At 40.4% G+C, this 21,781-nt stretch overlaps 2 protein-coding genes across 3 annotated transcripts in view; one reads left to right on the top strand and one right to left on the bottom strand.

Annotated features, from left to right (window-relative positions):
* The window catches only part of znf821 (zinc finger protein 821), a 16,804-nt gene extending 9,723 nt beyond the window's left edge, over positions 1-7,081 (top strand). For both annotated transcript variants that reach the window (XM_084108552.1, XM_084108553.1), the window contains exons 5-6: positions 537-700; positions 786-7,081. In XM_084108552.1, coding sequence (XP_083964678.1) covers positions 537-700; positions 786-1,563 — 942 coding nt within the window. In that variant the 3' untranslated portion in view covers positions 1,564-7,081. The remainder of the gene's footprint in view (positions 1-536; positions 701-785) is intronic.
* On the bottom strand, positions 6,549-21,781 carry atxn1l (ataxin 1-like). The gene is made up of 3 exons (XM_084108551.1): positions 21,657-21,781; positions 18,478-19,550; positions 6,549-15,478 (listed from the first exon to the last, which is right to left on the bottom strand). The coding sequence occupies exons 2-3, from the start codon at positions 19,423-19,425 to the stop codon at positions 14,156-14,158; spliced, it is 2,271 nt and encodes a 756-aa protein (XP_083964677.1). The 5' UTR covers positions 19,426-19,550; positions 21,657-21,781; the 3' UTR covers positions 6,549-14,155.

The following is a 21,781-nucleotide window of genomic DNA, read 5'->3' as shown; positions in this document are numbered from 1 at the left end:
AACATTGAATGTCCTCTGACTGGATGGAATCCAGCTAAAAAAAGACCATTGCCCATTGATCATCTGTGAAATCTGTCAACTATGACTTCTGAAATTTGCAGACTGGCTCGGACTTTCTGCAACTAGCAATAGCTCCTCCAGACTACAAATCAGAGCAAAAATCTGTGCAAAAGTTGTGTAGTGGATTCTAGCCTTTTAATAATTCTTATGTCATTCTTACTTACTTACTTCCTTCCATGAGGAGAAACTTTGAATAAAGTACTGATCACTCTTTTCAAACCATTTACGATGAATGGAGACTACCTTAAATAAGTTAATGCTACTTTTGGCCATTTTTGAAGCTTGAAAACTCTAATCCCCATTGTAAATGCTTGAAAAATGACCAGTACATTATTTATAATTGTCCGGAAGATAGAATGTCAAATGAGTTTGGAACAACATGAGGTTGAGTGAATAACCATTTTAATTTTTGGACTGTTCCTTTAAGTTGAGACGAATTTATGTATGAAATCTCTTGTCTTATTTTCTGTGACCAGCACACAGCTGTGGGTAGCAGTAAGAGTTATATCTGTCCTGTTTGTGGACGAGCTCTCAGTTCTCCAGGCTCTCTTGGCCGCCATCTTCTCATTCATTCAGAGGACCGTCTGTCCAACTGTGCAGTGTGTGGGGCTCGCTTCACAGACACCAACAACTTCAACAGGTCAGTTCAAGACATGCTTTTATCAGGATGCTTCATTGTTTTCAAAAAAAAATTCTCTTAACAGTTTCCTGTTCTGAAATTGTAGGGGAAAGTTGAAGGAATTCCTTGACACAAGCAGTATAGAGATCAACAGTGAGGGTGAGGCATGTGCCATGTCCAACTCTCTACCCAGAAGCCCTATGACTAACCCCAGCACAAATCCTGGTACTGTACTGACCTCATTGCCAGATGGACTTCTCCCTTCTGCACCTCCTCTTCCCTCACTGTCTGACAGCCTCAGTCCTTCCAGCACAGGCCTTCCACCTCTTCCAGACCTCATGAACCCTATGCCCGTGTACCCGGCTGGAGTTTTGCTGGTCTGCAACAGCTGCGTAGCCTACCAGCAGCTTGTGGATGCCCAGTCACCGTCCATGAGGAAATGGGCAATGCGCAGGAAGAGCGAGCCCGTAGAGATGCGGATGCAGCGGCTGGAACGCGAGCGAACGGCCAAGAAGACCAAGAGGGCATGCGAGACACCGGAGGAGCGGGAGGTGCGCCGCTTACGAGACCGTGAGGCAAAGCGGATGCAAAGGATGCAAGAGACAGATGAACAGCGGTCGCGTCGTCTACAGCGTGACCGGGAGGCCATGCGACTCAAACGGGCCAACGAGACACCCGAGAAGAGGCAGGCACGGCTAATCCGTGAGAGGGAGGCCAAGAGGCTAAAGCGGCGCTTGGAGAAGATCGACCCATCGCTGAGAAACCAGATTGAGCATGATCCTGCTGCAATGGCTGCGCTCACCGCTGACATGAATCTATTCCAGTTTTCCTTCCCAATGTCCGTCCCCTCCATGGACAATGGACTGTTTATGAAGCTTCCCTAACAAGCACAGCTCCAAACACTTCTCAGCCCGGCATTTGAGAAGATCTTGCCATTTTAAAAGAATAACTATCTTGACTATAACTGTGATGAGAATGTTATGCTCTTGCAGTTTCAAGGAGGCGCTCACCCTGACAGCGATTTGCAGTGATGTAGGTACCAGATGTCATTCATTTTCAACGTGAGAGGCCATGAGTTGCAACGCAACAATGTTGAGCGGAATTCAACTTTATGCAGACAGGCAGCAACATGTGGCGACTACCACTGGGAGTGTGGACAGCGATGCTCACATGATTCGCTGGCCGAAACCGTTGGATATTGCCGTACAGAAGTGGTTCTACTGGACAGACAGGGCAGGGAATTGCTTTGAACCCCCGAGGGTGTCAGAAATAAACCTCCTTAAAACCAGTGCTCAGCAACGTTTAGTAGACTATGATGACATTTTCGAGAACCCGCCTCATCCCTTTAGCTATGACCTCAGTGAAACATTGAAATAAGACCGAGATGATGCAGATGATGTTCACATCTGGTAGTCAGAGGAGGAAAAAAGGGACCTGAGGCACTGGAGTCTTTTACTATCACCACCAGTCAAGTAGAACGCCCACTAGCAACTAACAGTATGGTGACTTGCTGACCTCCTCGTATGAAATTGATCTGTTCTGTCAGTGTGAACGACCCTTTGTGGATTTATGTAACATAAATTGATTTACAAAATTAACTGAACTTATTGTATAAAAGATTCCAACATTCGCAGAAGGGAAACAAAGGCAAACATGTTTCCCTGTCTGTAAGCATGTTTTAGGAGATTTGTCTACTTACTTTAAGGCTCAGACTTTTAGCCATCTTTCTTCAGAGCAGTGAGGCCTTTCCATGAGGAGGTTCTCTGTTTGCACACGGACCTACAGTGACAGGAGTGAGACGTGTAGCCACACTCCACACTCAGCCTACGGTTCAAATTTGCCAGTCTAAAAGGTTGGAGTTTACCTGCAACTATGGCTCATCTCCCAGGACCCTAGATTGGGTCACTACTAGTTCATATTCACAGAACCAACTACCTCACCATGGGCTCTTTGCATGGCCTAGTCACAACTGTGGCCTTGACCGGGACCACAGGGGCCGTGCAGGACCACACACACTGACTCAACGTTCCTTATGCCAACACCTACTATAGTCCAGGGGAGTCCAAACCTGCTCCTGGAGGACCACCTTCCTGCAGTTCAGCCACAACCCTAATTAAACACACCTGAACCACCTAATCGCGGCATTCAGGGTTACTTGAAACCTCCAGAAAGGTGTGTTGGAGCAGATTAGAGATGAAGGTGGCCCTCCTGGAGTAGGATTGGATACCCCTACTATTATCATTGCCCTACATGTTTGCTGAAACGACAACACTTTATTTAAATGCTGTTTGAACACCACTGATCCAAATGGTGAAATCTATGTGGGCTTGTGGTCTCCTGGTCTTTCCTTACACGGTTTTGTGTCCACGAGACCATATGGTGTCCTATTTATCAAGATTTACAAGGATGCCTCCTTTGCCGCCAATATGCCCCTCGTTGCACCCTTTAGTTGAGCCCGGACTATTTGTGTGCGCACTCCAAGGGCTGAGGGTGCCATTTGGGAAAACCTCTATTGGAGATGTTGTCCTTTTCAAAAGAAGGCGGCCATCTTTGTGGATGTACTGTTAATTACTGAAAGCATCTGCTTTGAAGCACATTCAGACACTTCTCTGACCTCCCAAAGGCTTTATACCTTATCACAATGCTACACGGGTTGTTGTTGTTTTTTTGCTAGGAACTCAGGGATGGTGTGGATCATCGGCATCCTCACAGCCTGAGAACATAGAGGAGCAGGAGACCTCCTATTCCTAATTCTTCATTATCATCATAAATTTCTCAGATCAGATACTATCTTATACTCACTTTTACTGGTCACATTGGCCTTTTTTTCTCTTATTCAGACTGCAAACTCCTCACCTGAGCCAAAATGTCGATAAGGATATTACATAACTCCATTACATCTCAACTAACCAACCAACCAGTCTCTGCTGCTGTCACTGTACTGTATAATGTGTATTTTACCTCTTTAAACTAGTGTGGTCCTGAATTGGACCAGGGAATGCTTTTTGTTAACGGTGAGGCACTTAGTGTGTGCTCGATCTTAAATGGCAACACAAGTAGTGTACAAATTAAAAAAAAAAAAAGTTGCCTTTGTCACTGGAAAGTTGTGCTTTGGTTTTATATTTAATGATTTAAATGATTGTGTGCTATTTCTATGAGATGTGCAATGATGTAAAGGTTTAGCGAATGCATGTACAACGAAACAATCAGGACGAAAACTTCCAGAGAGAAATCCCTCGTATATGAAGCAGTGATAATGCTGCATGATTATGCTAAAAATGGAAATTACAAGGTAAATACACATTACAAAATGTTTCACACTAATTTAAAGGTGAAGTGTGTAATTTCTGTGCCACCGTCAGATGCCCCGTCTTCCATTGTTCAAGTCAAATAGGTACTCCCACCCCAAATTTCAAACCGATCCAAAGGTTAACAAGTAATTCCCAACAAACGGAGCAAAAGCGCCACAGAGCCAGTGTTTCTCAAACGTTTTCAGGTGGTTGACCACTTCAAGAGTGAAAGGAAAAGAGCAGGGGTCTAATTCAATGTCCTTTTCACTGATTCTGTCTTGAGCCACAGTTCTCTGCATTTGCCAGAAGGCTGTTGATCTTATTTTATGGAAAGGACTGAAACTTTTAGCTAATAAACTTAAATGAGCCAACTGTTTGCTTGCTAAGAAATTAAAACCAAACACTTACGTACACTGACATATAAACGTTAATCATTGAAGACAGTCAACGGAAACACTTTATCTTAAAATGCATTGTTAGAAGTTAATTAGTTGATTAATTCAATGTTGGTGCATCTGATAATTTATTTATTCAGGTCTTTTTATTGACTTAAGTCACAACCATAGTTTGAGAACCACTCTGCACAAAGTTGGGAGAACATTACACACATCACCTTGAAGCTTTACTTCTCAGTGTTTCATATGGGCGGAAGAGTCAGTCATGTTAAAACGGACCATTGTACATCTGGAAGTACCTCCTGAAAACAGGGTAGACTGTCTGTATGATGTGTATGTCTTATATTTCATTCCAATACTTATTGCAATTTATTTATTACTACAGTGAATGATGCACATTTCAGTGTTTTAAATTCACAATGTTGTCATTACCATCTTTAGAGATACCTCTGATGTTCAAAGTGAAGCAGCTGAGCTTTTCCGCACGGTTGAAGGCAACTGGATACTGGTCCCACGTTTATGCTGTTGTGAAGTATCAATGATGGGTTCCTTAAGGAAAAGAAAAGGATTTGACGTACATGTGATGAAGCATCACTATGCAATTGAGCTGTACTCAAGAAACTTTGTATTACTACTATGCAGTTGATATGAAAGTAAATGGACTCAAATGCTCCAGATCACAAACCTCAGGCAACTCTTGACAGTCAAGCCATTTGTCCTCAAGTCCGTAATCCTCGACCACGAGATCCATCCATAGTTTTGTTTTCATTTAATCGAGTTAATGTATGCACATTCAGGAAAAACAATGCAATTTTTATGGTAAAGTCCCTGAAATTCATTATAAAGCACTGAGTTCATAGTACATAGTAGCATCAAAGTTGAGGAAACGCATCCCAATGCAATGAGAAAATCTAATGATTCTCTGTAGTCTAGAATGAGATGTTGACAGGATGCATTGTCTATTTTGAGGATAAAATATAAAAAGAGTATTTTCAAACATTAAACCTATTTAGTCTGCATTATTACTAAACTACATTTTAGTGGTATGCATTGCCATGTATTAAAGAACCATTTTCTTTTACACATTTGTGCATACAAGTCAGTGAACCCCTGGCAATGGAACTTGCATGTTATAAACTACATGTTAATGCATTTATTCAAGCTTTTCATTAAGGATTGGAGTCCAATAATTACTTGCCTTTTTGTTGTCTATCTAGATATTTACATGACAAAATGTTTACAACTCTCTAAAAGGCCAAAATGACTGAAACCTTATAAAGTGACAAGAATAGCACTGGTCACAACAACGCCAAATCCTGTCCTATTCAGAAAGCCATGCTCTGTTATTGGGTTAACAGATTGGAAGCTCATCATAAAAGCAGGAACAGAATGTGGAATAAACATTGACTTTACTGCTAAGAGTTTGTTTCGGTTTGTTTCTTAAAAAAAAAAAAAAAAAAAAGTGCACACATGTAAAGTGAGATTAAAACATCTGAGACCATATTGAAAATGTGCTATTCATAAGTAGTCATGCTGATAATATATTCTCTGTAATGGGGAAAATAGACAATGCAAAACAAGCATTTTCACTAGTACACTTTCAGGCCCCATTAAAATATATATAAAAAATATTTGTATTTTCCCTGGTGTAATGCATTTCATCTGAAATTTGGTCACCATATGGTTTGATTCAGTAATCTTGATTATTTTCAAAAGACGACAAATAATTCACCCCATAGTGGAATATAAAATAATAAAAAAACAAGGAGCAATTGTACATTCACAGACTCAAAAGTTTGTATTTCAGATTTTAAAAAATTAATGCATTCTACATTGGATATTATTGTAATCATAATCTATTATTAAACTCTGTAATTGATGCATTGGATTCATCAGATGCATCAATGCACTTTTCAAACCCTTTTTAAAATGTATTACAATTTACTAATTGAATGGAACGCATAAGAAAAACAGACGTCAAGCCAGCATGTTAATATTATATAGATATATATATATATATATATATTATATTGTGTTTACTTAACAAACATGATAAATGCAATGTTTCCAAGAAGTTAGCTGTAACAATAAAAATACAATATCTTTGTGTCCTTACATAGAATTAAAACAGGAAAACAAAATAAAACAAAACAGCCCTAAGTAGTTCACAGAGAGGTACAAATATACAGTACAAATCTATTTTATTCAAAAAAGGGTACAAATAAAAACGCAACAAAATATAGTTATTAATGCTTTGTAAAGTTCAGGTAGGTGTAGGGTAGGCTAAGGGAGCACTTTGGGTAGACGACTCTAAGGCTTTTGAGAAGAATTAATACATATTGGTACGGGCGTACGGCCATACGATATTAAAACGTACTATACAAAGTTTATACAACCTGGATTATACTTGAGGATTGAATATAACACATACATCATTGCATATATTTCGCAGATTTTTATGCATTAAACAAAGATGCCATCTCATTTAAAACTGGTCACACATCACATAAAAAGCAGTGTCACTTAGTGCCAAGAAGTACAATGTCAAATTTGAGAGTATATAATGATTCCTTTAAAACCGTTAGAAACCTGATTTCAGCCGACATTACTGACTCTGGATTGCTGTGCCCCCGAGTTCTGTCTGGGATTCACACAAACTGCCGTGTGTTAGGTTCATAAAGCCTTCCAAAACAATAAAAAATAAAAAAAAATAAAAATCGCAAACAGTTTGAAGCAATGATACAACTACAAGTCACTGAAATGTTACTGATACAGAAAACCCTGATGGTTTATTCTCGAGTGGGTTCAGCCGTTTTCACGCTTCACAAACTATTAAACTCTCCATTTTGCACCGGATGTCAAACAGGGAGACTAAATGGACGTCTGTAAAAGATTTCCTCGGACTCTTAGCCCAAACTATTATGTATATCTGCAGGGATTCTCGTTTTCTGACACAGACTCCAATAAATTTAGTTTTCACTAATTTCCTCAAACCACTTTAATGACGATTTTCTGATTATTTAAAAAAAAGAAGGAAAAAAAATAAAGTTTTTCACCACAAAATCAAAAGAAATTAGTAGTTTATGCAAAATGGGCGAAATTCAGTTTTGTAAGATTCAAACATTACACATTTTCTCTAAAAAGGACCGCTTACTAAGGAAGTGAGGGAAGCTGGAATCAGTGCAAAGCATCAGTCTTGACTTCACTTCTGCTCTACTAACAAGAGCAAAATATAAATAAAATAATAATTTTGAATTTTATTAAGCTTGCATTGTGTTCAACTAAGATACACATTAAAAAATAAAAAATAAATCATCTTACAATCAGGAAGTGCAACGTCACTAATTGTTGTCAGTGAGCAACCCGAGCCACATTACACCCAGACCTTTACAGAGTCGTCCACGGTCAAAACGACTAGAACTGAATGAGACTTTGTCTCCACGTGAAATCGTACGACCTTGCAGAGAGGAAGTCACTTGTAGGCATCGTTTACGAACAATGCACATCTTAAGGCGTTATTGACAAGCTAATATTATACAAAACATATCTTCATATCTGTACAAGCATAAAAACGTTGGATGATTGTTTACGTGGTTTCGAATGATTCAATATAATGGCGAAACATTTACAATAACACTATAGGTGAGGGGAAATAAGTGCAGAACATTTCATTGCATCAAAGTGACAAACGTCTATGTTACATGATTAGGTGAGGCTCTATGGAAGAACAACACGGTTTCAGAGCGAAGAACAAACGCAGAAGGCGAGTGCACGAGAATAGGGCGTCTACACACCAGAAATATCCTTCGATTTCAATGGGGAACATGAAAATCATCATTGATAAAGGAAAAACGCCAGTGTTGTGAAAGTGTGACCAAAACCTGAATCTGAAACGCAACACACTCTGTTGCAGGCTGGTCTGATTGTGCTTTTGTAAGTATTCCGGAAAACAAATTCCCACTTTATTTCAACTAATCCAACTCTTTGCTCATTAAGAATGCATTTCTACCCATGAAACCCTCTGTTTGTCTAGTGTGCAGGCATCCTATTCTTCATAGGGAGATGAAATGCTTACATCAGTGCTGTACTGCTCAATATGTATGCAAAAGCGAGGTATAAAGGACATGATTGGATTAATTCTCTCACATCCATAGAGAGAAGGAAATGCAGAAGCGTAGGAATGTAGCTTAAGCTTAAACCTTCTGTGCTGTTACCATTGAATATGCAACGTCAAATGAGAAAAATCACAGCTTTACAGTGTCACAATTTACAGATTCCCACCCCCCACATTGATCTTGGGTCAATAGCTAAGCTACATAGTGCTGTAGGGATGACATTTTTGCTGTCCAAAACCTGGAAACAGGTTAACATTTTAGCACTTCCAGTTACATAATCCTGAACTAAATGGGTTTTTGGTCTGAAAAGCCTGAAATAAAGTCTGTAGTTAACACAAGCTCAAGATATTTTCATGTTTTATTTTACAACATAAAATACATTAGTAATACCATCATGATTGTTTAAAAAGCTTTTACTTGTCTTGTAAAAGGCGGTTGATAACAAATGGCTAAATGGGACTACAGAGGTTATCGGGGGCATTAAAGGGGTCATGAACTGGCTTTTTTAATTTTTTTATATTGTTGTCTGAGGTTAACTTATGACGTTTGCTTGATTTCAAATGTCAAAAACATCAAAATGAATAAGTAATAGGCTATTTTCTACCCTGGTTTTGAGCCTAGCCCCATGAAATTTTCAGAATTTTCCAAAAAAGCCTGATTTTTTGGGGGCGTGCCGCATTGAAGACTTGTAAGTAAACGCCCACTGCTATGATTGGATAACAGTTTTGCATATTATAATGAGTTTCATGTAAAGTGCGAATTGGTGGGCGGGGCTAAACAGGCAGTGTTGAAGTAGGCATTGATCATCTTCTGCGGAGGCGTGTTTGATACCCTTTGACGTCATAGATCCCCACTTTGAAAAAGCTGTCGTTCGCTGTGCCTGGTGTCAATAAAAGCTTTTATTGGACTAACAAGGAAGTTTCCAGTTCTGAAACTTACAGGATATTCTTATAGTATGATGACCTCTTATATGTCAAGGAAAATTTGATTTCTCAGTTCATCACCCCTTTAAACATCCTCAGCCGAACAGGTAAACTCATCTACACATTTGTCCACGTTCACAACCTTGTTGTGTTTATAATTATGCTCTTGCAAACTATTCTAACTTCAGGGATTTAAAAAAATAAAAAAATAGACTGAAAGAGTTGTCGGACACTTAATGGTGGTGACGTTGACGTCATGCAACCGTGGTGTAGATCGTTTACAGCCTACACAACAAGTTGTGTTCATTTGCGAAGATTATCATGATGAACAAGAATCATAAATTTTTTGGGTCAAGGAGCCAAACAATAATCTACAATTAAAAAAAAATCGTATTTTCTACAATAATCCGTTGGGTTTTGTTGAGGGAAACAGGGTGATGCTAACTTCCAGGTTGACCTACAAAAATGTCATCATCAGTGCAGCACTCCATTACTAATTTTCTATCATAATATTTCTAATTGTAGGTATTTGGGATGCCATGAAGTTTCAGGCAGAAAGGTTGACGTTGCAGTATAGATCGGATCAAAATGGCCCTCAACAGTACGGAATGATTTTAAAGCCAGCGAGATTGATATATGACATGTGATGACAGTAAGAGCAAAGTGGAGACATGCAAATCTCCCAGAGAACAGAGCTTAATAAGACAGATCAGAGTAAAGTTAAGACATTGGGAAGGCACAAACATAGCGTCAACTCTTCTTGGTTACAGTGCACAGGATAGTAGCTCAGTTCTTAATGAAAGCGAACTCAGTCCATCTCCACCATGAAGGTTGCATGTGGGAGGTTTCATCTCCACGAGAGATGGCTGGTAAGGCAGTGCATTTGAGAAGACCGGGAACAGTGCACCATTGCTGACAAAAAAAATCAAATAAAAAAAATACAGCACCAAACTAGCGACACAAGATAAGCTTCAAGTTATGTGATTTGGTAGTGACATCGACCTAACTGACGACTACCATAAAGGTCACCAAGCCTGCAGGTTACTAGAGAAAATACAGAATGTGCAACGATATTGAAATGTTTCTTGAAACGCAGCAGACCACAGACGAACTGGTGAGAGTGTAGAAACTGCATTACGCATAGGGTGCTGACTGAGTCTCTACTGCATAGCTCATGCTAAAGCTGTATCTTTCTGCTATCTCGAGTCACGTATTGCTTCATGTCAAATGTAATACTTAAAACAATGGAACGGGTCCTAAATTTGAATAACAACAAATCCCAACTCTTATCAACTTTCCCTGTGTGTGAACCTAACAACCTGAAAAAACCATACGCACTTGACCAGGCTGAAGACAAGCAGACCAGATTAGGCAGGTTTAAGATGTTTTTCCCAGTCTGGAACATACTAAATTTGTGCCTGCAAGGCCTTGGATGACAGTTGTGACCCTTTTGGGCAGCTCACTCTCCACAGTCAAGTGAGCAATAATGAAGTTTCCTCTGTGAACTATCTTAAAGGGGTCCAACATGTGCCACCGAAACATTCTGGGACAAAGGGGAAAGAGCAAGGAAGAAATAACATGAACTAGATTTGAGACCAGATTATAAATAGCATGAAAGTGGGACTCCTTTTAAGAGGGAACAGGACGTCTCCAAACAAAACAACAGAGGATGCTCATGAAATGCTTCATAAACAACAAATGGATATGAACCAATGTTGGTTGATCAAAACCAAATACTGTTATACTCGATACACACATTGCCATTTCTTCATTTTGTCTGAATCAGACTTGTTGGTAAACCAGGTAGGTTCATACTAGGGCAAATGGTTTTGGGGTCCACTAAGTGTACCCACATAATTTGTCCTGTGAGTTCAATCGATTAACCCTTCTTTATACCTCTTCCGAACTTCTCTTTAACAATAGAGGTTTTAGAACTGCACAGACATGTGGTGTCATTGAGGTTGATGCAGTCTGGAGGAAGTCTGAATCGAACTAGTCAAATGCTAGCGCTACATTTATATAAAATATATATATTATTATTTTACCTAAAAGAAAAAAAAACCCCTCCTCTTAAAGCCTTGAGTGATAGTGAGAGTGCAAAAACTGTTAAATTAAATAATGGCCCAAACAGAGAAAGCCCAGCAATGCCAAGAGCCAACAATGCAGAGAAATACCAAAGGTCTCATGAAAGAACTCGAACCGAAATGGAAACGAAAAATTGCACCTGACAAATAGTAAGTGGAGGCAAAACATTAATGGGGGAAACAAAGAAACATTACAACAACAACAACAGCAAAAGGAAAAGTGGGAATGTCAGGCTCTTTTCTGGAATGCTGTTTTGAAACTAAACACAATCTTCCTAATGTTTATATTATTTGGTCTAATTGCACTTAAGTCATGATTTCATCCATCTGAAAATGTTCAGTAACTACGAAAAGTGAAACTGCAGCATTTTCTCTTGGCTAATGTGTAAACAGTGTCAACCTTGCCTGTCAGTTTCTCGTGAGCCAAAAACCACCAACAAAACTGAATACTTCAAAAGAACACAAACATTTTCCCTTCATTATTAAAAAAAAACAAACAAACAATAAAACACATAATATATCTGATTCCTGTTAAAGAGTCAGTGTGAGTCAATTGAACTTATCTGTGCAATACAAGACCTGCAGTACAAGTTTTAAAAATCACTCGTGGGTAATATTGCCAAGAAGAGAAGAGAACGCAATACTGTACAAGAGTTCACCAATTACAGAAACCAAAGAAGAAACCATAAAAACCTCAGCACAGATTTGAATTAGAAACTATATTAATAAAGCTCTTTCCTCTTTCAAGATGAGTTTACGGTTCAACGCTGGTCCTAACCAGGCATGACGTGACAAGTTTCCAGTGATGAGTAATATGTTTGTCCAAACTGAAAGCAAAAATGCTACACCGTGACAAAAAAACCTATGGAGGGATTTTGGACCAATGAGATTTCACGTTAGTTACCGAGCGCAAAACCACAAAAACAGAAATCGACAAAATTGATAGCCAAAAGCGTCCTGTTGCTTGGCGCTTTTTGCAGACACACCACAATGTAACTCATGCATCACTCGTTTTATCATGTCATACCTGGTTAGGACATCATTTAAGGTAGACCAAGGTCTTTTTAGAAATAGCAAGAGCTGACCCTGAATATCCTAATCAGCGGGTGTTTCAGAAAAGCCCCATTTTGAGGTGTGATTTCATATGTCATCTCTGAAGACACTACTGGTCAGACAGAAAACCTGCCTAAAAGAAAGAGGTGTTGTTTTAGGGGTAATTGCATGCTTGTAATGAACTCCTGTAGTAACTGTTAGAGTGAGTATTATCACAAAGTAAAACTGCATTATCTTAGAAAATCAAGAGAAGTGCAGGAAAAGGGTTTTACATACAGACTGCAAACGCTGCACATAGAAAAATCTAAATACAAGGAGTAATCTATCCTGCACGGGATTTTAAAAACACAAAAAAAAACATGAAAAACAACTATTGCTTTGATTTTGATAACTGAGCAGGGTCAGTCCACACCCAACAGCAGTGAATCTACACTTGTCTGTGCTCAACGCTTCCAATGGGACGATTTCATTTAAACCTGCACCCTTCAGAGCAATAATCCATTTCCACAGGAACAAGCCGTTCGCAAACGACTAGAACCTGTTCCACATTTGGTCTCAGCTTCGCAAGCACGGCTGATTTTGGCTGACACCACATGTTGTCACCAGGAAATAGGGCACAACAATGTAGGATTAAAAAAAGAAGTTAATTATCAGACTGAAGGATGCTTCCAACCATGAGGTACTATTTAGAGGCGTTTTCCTAGGCCAGCCTTACTGGGAAATGATAACTCCAATGGGTTGAGGAGGAGAGATCACATTGAAACTGGAATGCAGATTCAGAGCCACTGCTGAATCAAAACTAAAAACCTCTGAGGAGTCGTTAATGCAACTGTTAAGAAGCGTGTGAGACTTCATCTGGAAATAGTTCCTGATTGTAGAAAGATTGTTGGATCGATCGATTGATTGATGTGACGATGCTGGGCAACTGTTCTCAAACTCCAGACTAGAAAGTAGTCCTCAGCAGAAGCACCCTGAGAAGAGGCAGGGAGAGGAGGAGAGTGTAGGAAAGTGAGGACAAACACACCTCTAGAGAGAGACGCATTAAAAACTGTCCAAGTTTTAAGGTCTTAGCCAATAAAAGCCTGGCAGCGCAACAAGGGAAACAGTCAATGTTTAGAGAGAAAATGCCTGTCTTTTAGGGAAAAAAGTTGTTGTTGAGCAATCTATCCTCTTTCAGTCCTTCTTCAAAATATATAATTATTATTGTAAAGGCTTGTCAAGATTCTATGGCTGTATCCCATTCTTATCCCTGGCCTTTCTGAAATAAACATCTACTTGAGGAACTGCAAGATATCTTTATGCAAGTGATCACTGCCAAAACATGATAGTTCACTCACAGGAACACGCAGACGACGCAGGCTTTGGTACGTGATTTACCAGATAAAGCTGCCCATGCAGATCATTGCGAACTCTGACTATGACCTGCCAAAATAAGTCCTCTGCTCGAGACCAGAACCGAAAAAGAACTGGAGAAGGGGGCAGCAGGGGGAATCTTCCAATATGTGCAAAATCTCAAACATTCTGAGGCTACATTCTCTCTCCCTCCGACCACGCTCCCTCTTTCACATCCGACTGACACTTCACTCCCAAAGACAATCTCTTTTGTGTGTTTGCTGCTACTTGCCGGCGTTCGAGCGGCCCTCGATGGATAGCTTGACCTCCTGAGGGATAAATGATGGCCGAGAGGAGCCAGAGGTGGCGACTGAGGCTAAACTTCCCTCCTCATTCTTGATGTTATATCTTTGGAAGCCAGGGGCAGACCAGCGCCTCTGGGACGCCCCTAAGGAAGAGGCTCCCGCTCCGGTTCCCGGTGGAGGATGACCCTCAGTGTGCAAATAGTAGTTGCTCTGGCTCCGAGTGTGCTCTGCTGAAGTCCTGTTCGGTCTGGGGGACACATCGATGTGTCGAGGACCCCCGACCTGCATGGGCTCTTCCTTGTCCCTGTCCCTCTCTCTGTGGATGCGCTCCATCTTTAATTGGTTTGGTGGCCGAGGGGTGTGCTGGGGCGCAGGGGGGCCCATTGGCTGAGGAGGGGCTCCTGACGTGGAGTTGGCTTTGGTGGGAGTCCGGGCCTGCAGTTGCTGCGTCGGTTTCTGCTGCAACGTGGCTTGCTGCTGCAGCGTCACGGACACGCAGACGTCGCCCACTTGCAGATGGTGGCAGGTGAGACCGTACAGTTGGGCAGTCCCCTCAGGGCTACAGGACGACCAGCCCTGTCCGAAAACGAAAAACGGGTGTTCGGGGGGAACATCTATAGTCACTTTGCTCTGCTGCTCCCCTACGTTGAAATGCAGCGCCACTAGACCGGGCCGCTGACTAGCGCGGATATCCACCACCATGCTCGAGTCGATCTTCAGTCCACCGCTGACTTCTGCGCTCCGCACAAAGTCCTGAGTCTGCAGATCTTCCACACGCTTGAGCTCTCCGGTAGCCAACTGGATGATGGCGCCCTTCATGAAGTGCGACGGGCCGGTGGGTGCCAGCAGGGGAGCCTGCGGTAAGGCACCAGGAGCTTGAGTGGGAAGCTGCTGGGAGGGCTGCTGACCGTGTTGGGGAGGCAGCTCTGCCACCGCCCGCTCTGGGAGACACGCTACTGCATCCATGGCTTTTGTATACGTAGAGGGAGAAGCAACGATGGCTGCTGAGGCCACATCGTTGGATTGATAATGCTGCTGCTGCTGTTGCTGTTGGTGATGATGGTAGTCCAGGGGCACGAAAACAGGCTGCCCATTGGCCAAGATCACGGCATGACCTTGTTGAACGATATGCTGCTGATGAGCTCTGGATTCAGCAGGATTTAATGCATACGCTGTTCTGACTTCGCTGTGAGTCTCTCGACTCCTCTGAGAGCTTTGAGAAAGGTTCAGAGGGACATGTGCTGCTTCCTTGCGACTCATGCCATGGACAGGAGAGGACAGTCGTCCAACCACCTGCTGGACCTACAAATGAAATGACAAAATTATAGTCAGAAAAAATCCTCTAATTCTCTAAATGGAACAGTTTATTGAATAATTAGACAAAATATAAAAAATAACATTAACATTTTTGTTTAGTATCATATCTGATACATCTGACATTTAGGGCTCATGATATAGGAGAATATGGATGTCTCAAGGAGGAAAAAATGGAGCAAAAATATTAAATTTGGTGCAGTTGATGTTATTTATATTGCCAAAAAGTATGATTAAAAATTCAGAGAGCTTGTAATGTAAATCAATGATATTTTTATAACCGTTCAGAAGAATATTTGCATAAAATGCATATAAATATCAGTTTTCACAATCACTCCCAATAATATCCTAGTGCTGACTGAGTATAAATCAAAAAACAATCTCTGTTGTTTTACTAGTAGCCTGAGTTACTCAATCCTCAACACACCCAAAGCAGATAATAAAGGAAGGAAGTGGTGTAAACTGATGCTGACTCACAAGAATTGCCCCAAAAAAGGAAAAACTCTGAAAATACATTAAGTAGAGATGAAGCAGGAGACATTTAAAATATTACTCTGTGTAGGTCCAGATTATGTTACAATATTAAATCAAGTTTGAGGAAAAGTCTGACATTGCAAAACATCACAGTGCGTAGTTGCACTCCAAGTGAACCTTACTGGTTGTATAATAATCAGGTTGTAGCAGGTAATCAGTTCAACAAAGAAACCTGATTTCCAACTTCTATTCAAATGTGAATACCTGGGAAGTTGTAACAATAACATGTTCAGTGCGGTGTTGGTATTATTAACTAAAACAAAAAAATCAGTAATTGATCTAAAAAAAAAAAAAAAAAAAAAAAAAAAAAAAAAAGGATGCTAAAATTAAACCTAAAAATATAAAAACAAAAGCTAATTCAAAACATGAATAAATACTATGATAGTATATAAATAATACAAAAATTAAACTGGTACAGTGGGATCCAAAATCTGAAACCACACTTCAGAAAATTCAAACATATAGAATGAAAGATTTAGAGATTTAAACATGAAAACAAACCCCAGCAAATAAATTAATTACTATATAATTTACAAATTACAATAAAAACTTAGTGTTATTTGTTTAATTGGGTTCTCTTCATCTAGACACGATTAAAAGGTGCAGTAAGCGATTTTCTGAGAAACGCTATTGAAAACTTAAATCAACACCTAAACAAACAATTTTGTGAATGTATGCTAGATGTCCGTTCTGTGTGTGCTGAAAAAAAGTGTGTTTGTATATAGCCCTGGTTGTGAAAATAGGAGAAAAAAAACAATGTGGATTGGCAGTAGGGGGCGTATACACTCATGGTGAGGAAAGAGAGTGAGTGAGCGAGTAGGATAGAAAGAAAAAGAGAGATGGCCGAGATATTACCAAAGAGGAAAAGGTCTGGGGAATATAATTGGAAGGAGGGTTACGATCAGATAAGAGCTTTAGGACCCACGTTAATATTGGAAAGAGGAGAGACGTTAAAGAGACATTAGAGAAAGGGACGGCCTGAAAACTGACGCCGAGGTTCCTTTGTTTCTGCTCAACGCGTGAGCAACATTGTTTTTTGCTATGTTTCACAAAACCAAGGTATGCTATTGAATCACAACTGATTCATCCATTGCATGAGCTGTCTAATGTGCCAGCTGTTATTGGTTGCCTGTGTTTCATAGCGCGTTCGCTATTTACGGGGTGGAGAAATTAAGGGATGGGTGTGTTTGTTTGAGTGTCGATTTCACATCTCAACAATGTTTCTCATAAATCGCTTACTGCACCTTTAAACAAAGATCTGATCTCAGTATGGGTCAAAATTATAGACTGGCCACCATTTTTAATCAGCTTTTCTGCAGTGCACTCAGTCCTGTGATGTGGCAAATTACTGTTCAGTAAGAAATCAAAGCTGACCACATTATTTAAGAAGTACATTCCCGGTGATATTGTAAGAACTTGCTCTTCTTCTGAAATGACTTCCCCTTTTGAAATAGCTATTTAGGCATTGCTTTAGCAAACCCACATTTGGTCTTGCTCTATTCTGACATTTAACACCAACTATCCAATGAGTTTCCGATTATAGCATGCCAGAAATTGCTGTCACATGTCATGTCAACAACCCATCTACAACTCTTTTTATGAATTGTAGTAAAACAGAAGGTCAAATATGTGATCGTTTCATTCAGCAGCAGTTTTAATTTGCTGAAATAAGCAATAAAATTGTTGTAAAATCATATTTGTGTTCTAAAAATCACCTTTTATGCTTTCAAACACTGTCTCACATACATGGCGCATTACATGCCCTTTCTTTTTTAAAGCCACAGCATGTACATTTCAGTTTGTTGATTGAAAAAACGGTTGAATTCTGGAGTGAAAAACCACAGACCTTCAATAACCCACTTTCTTTGAACGTACCCTTTTAACATTTAACATTAGCATAAGTCGTAGTGGTGAACGGAAGATGACAGAAAAAAATCCTCTTTGCATTACCATTTCCTCCAATAGCAAAATAAAACATCCGTTATGGCGTTTTCATGACTAATATCAAGAGAGTGAGTACGTTGGTCAAAAATTTGTCATCAGATCAGTCCCTCAGCTGTTGCAATAGAAACACCGTCGCAGCAGTTTTAATGTTTTTTTTTTTTTTTGTCATTTACTGCAAAGGTAAAATAAGACAATGCATAGTCTTATACATGTGTATAAAATTTTTATTTGAATGAAAATATGAAAAACTTGAACTACTAGATTTACAATGCTGATAATTGTGGAAATGCGAAGTCTGTGAAAAAGGTCCATTTCTAAAACTCTCTACGAAACTTTCAGGAAGAGTCAAGTCAAGTCATCTTGATTTATATATGATTTTTAAAGTAACAGAGATTGTTTTGGCTTTACAGCAGCTCTAGAATATGTAATATGTACTTTATAGATATGTAAAAGACATTTTAAATATATTAACACATTGATCCTATAACAGTAAACCATCTGTCCCTTACCTCGAGATCAGTGTCTGGCGTGCTTCTCTGTCCTGGAGACATTCTGCCCTCCAGCCTGCGGCTTTTCAAGCTCTTGTCTTGATGGGACTCCTGCAGCGGCCGCACACTTCTGGCCGAATAAACTGCATCTAGATGGCTCTCCCTGCCTCCGTGGTCTCGGTCCCCACCATTCAGCTCCCTTTCCTGCTCTAGGGCTCGTTGAGGTTGGACGCCCCTGACGGCGGGGTGGTAGAACACAGGCATGCCTCTCGGGCTGTGCTCCCCGGCAGGTAACATCCCTACAGTCCCCAGCGCCGCTTGTGTCGCCGCCTGCTCAGACGGGAGCACCAGAGGCGCTGCCATTTTGGTGTACGCGTGGGTCGAGACCTGCTGCTGCTGATGGGACGAGACCACTCCTTCCTGAATCACTGATTGGTATGGAACTAGGTGCGGCTGGGGAACGAATCCCGTAGGCACGCCGTAGGGAACCGCAGTCGCGTACGGAGAGCTAACAAACTGCAAGGAGGAGTGCGGGATCTGGGTGTAGCCGAGCGGAGGGTAGGGAACGCTAGTATGCTGTAACACCGAGGAAGGAACGGTGTAGGCAGGAGAAATGTGGCTGAGAACAGGTGAGTAGGTGCCAGCGGGCAAAGCTACTTTATAGAGCATGCTATACTGATCCATGGGTAACCCGATGAGACCCTCAGCACCCTCCACCCCATAATGCACGCTCGGCTGGGCTCGCACCCACTCGCCGCTACCACTTTGGGCTTCTCCGCTCACTCCAGAGCTTTGTGAAGACGGGCCATCCTCACCTCCTCCTCCACTCCCGATTCCGCTGCCTCCCGCTCCGCCGCTGATGCTACCGCTGCTGCTGTTGTTGGTGGAGGTGTTGCTGTTGTTGTTAACAGGGAGGTCCCGCTTTTTGGGAGGGAGGCACTCCTGGTTGCGCTCGTGGACTGGCTTCATGGTGATTCGGGATGAGAATGGGCGCTGTTACTGAACAGAAGAAGGGACAAAGCCTGACAGCCGCGGAAATAGCACCACTGGAATCAGCTCTGAGAACCTCCCGCTGGCCTCTTCCATCACCTTACCTAAATGCATAAAGAAATTATGCATAAATATAAACAACATATTCAAACTCATGATGTATAGGCTATTGCTGAACATACTGACCAAGCCAATAAAATGGCTGGTTTAGACAATTGTGCCATCTAGTCGATTAAAGAATGTGGACAATCTGCCAAATGTCATTTTCAAACTCTGCATATATATATATATATATATAAATTGATATAATATTTTTGGTGAATATTTAGTGCAACTGCCATATTACTTATAAGCAACATGCAAGAGTACATATTTTCAAATATGTATTACATAGCATAGTTTACTTGGCATTTCACATTTTTAAAGGGATTTTTTTTGGCAATTTGCATAATAATTTTGCATAATCTTTTTCCATGTTACTTGCTCTCAGATCTCCCCGTTTATTTGTCAGTTTGAAACAAATAAAAACTGATAATAATTGTTGAGCCATTAATTAAACAACCATGATATAATATAATATATATATAATATAATATAAAGTGTTGTTATTGATAACCTTTTTTTTATAGTTTTAGTTTTCGTAATAAAGATAAAGTTAAATTAGATTATAAATAAAAAACTGAGCCAAAAATTTTGCCTTGGCAACTAACTGAAATAATCAAATATTTAAGAACATTATAAAACTTTTGAAAAACAGTGACAAAATGCACTTTTTTTTTTAGGTATGAGTGTGTCATTTATATTCTAGAGCAAAATGTGGAAGTCTCTTTGAGTAACCTTAACCACAGACCTGTTTTACTCATTCAACAAAAGCCACTTTTCTAAAAAACCCATTGGAAATTACCAAGGAAATCCACAAATGCCCCTTCCAGTTCGGCCTAAACACAAGGTTGAGGATACTAGAAAGCAAGATAGGAGCGTCATGATAAGCATCACTAAACCTCAGAGCAGTTAAAGGGAAATTTTGCAAACTTCCATTTACAGATGTGAAGTGAAATCATTCCAAATGCAAGACTTATCATCTTTTACTATATTTTATTTTAATTAGTAATGTTGACATCATACTCTAAAAACTACAACTGTTATTACTACAACCTTTTAATAGTATTTCAAAGCTTATTCTAATAATATTTAACCTTATATCTCACAGAACAAACATCACAATAAAAAATAAGTGCAGTAACAGCCATAATAGTTAATAGAATTAGGCCTAAAAGCACTTAACATATATTTCTTCCAGGCTAACTGTGTCTAACCCATGATGCCTCTGTGATTCATACACGCCAGATTCAATAAAGGGAAAGAAAGTGCAGAAATAGAAGGAGCCTAAACCACCATACTAGTTCTCATTTTTGTGTGTGCTGTCTAACATTTGGTATATTTCACATTAATACAAATCTAGGCGTAGTATGTGTTTAGAGCGGACTTCAAGTATCATAAATAAACACACGACAGACCCAAATACAAACATACCCGCGGTAAAAGGTAATAAAATGCCCCAGAAAGTCAATTTCTGCTCCGTAGTAAAAGTAGATTTCTGCTCTACTACACGCCAGGTGGATAAAATGCACCGCCACCTTTCTAAATATAGCAATCTCTCATTTTAATAGCCAATTTCATAAATCAAAAAGCAGTCACCGAATCGTTTGCAAAAACGAAAAGTTTCCATGAAACGGAAACTTCGCCTGCATACATTATCCTGACACTATTAAACTGAAAAAGACGCGTAATAAAAACATTAAAGCCACAAAAAAAGCTGCAATAACGTACAAATTTGATGTTTTGGGTGTTAGTAATCCCTGTCAGGATTGACATCGCGCTGAAGTGAATCGTGGCACGAGACACTAGTGGTGTTTTCATCAAGACTCAAGCGTTAGCCAGCTGCTATTAAAGCCTTTCACTGCACTAGCCAGACGTTTCACACGGGCAATATAATCAATAATTTGCATAGAAACAGTTTGGTGCGTTCGCTTCATTTCGTCCAGTCAAAAACTTTGGTAGCCAAAGCATGTTTGAAACTAAAGCAGGACTAAATGAAAGGCTGGGATTGCCACCGGACCGCCGCTAACGAGCTAATCGCTCTTCCCACATACTACTCAAACCGCCGCTCCTCTACCCGCACGCAGACGCCCTGCGACACAAACACTCACCTCCGCATAGCATCGTGTAGACGACGGGAAAAATACAGACTCTCCGTGGAGTTCGTGCAATAAATCAATGGTGAAATATGGGCTGGTGATATCTGCCCATTCCAGAGGCCAGCAGACTGAAGCCC

Source organism: Abramis brama, assembly GCF_963993115.1.
Source record: "Abramis brama genome assembly, chromosome: 3".
NCBI lineage: Eukaryota > Metazoa > Chordata > Actinopteri > Cypriniformes > Leuciscidae > Abramis > Abramis brama.
Note: the sequence above shows the minus strand (reverse complement) of the source record. Positions and strands in the feature narration are given on the sequence as shown.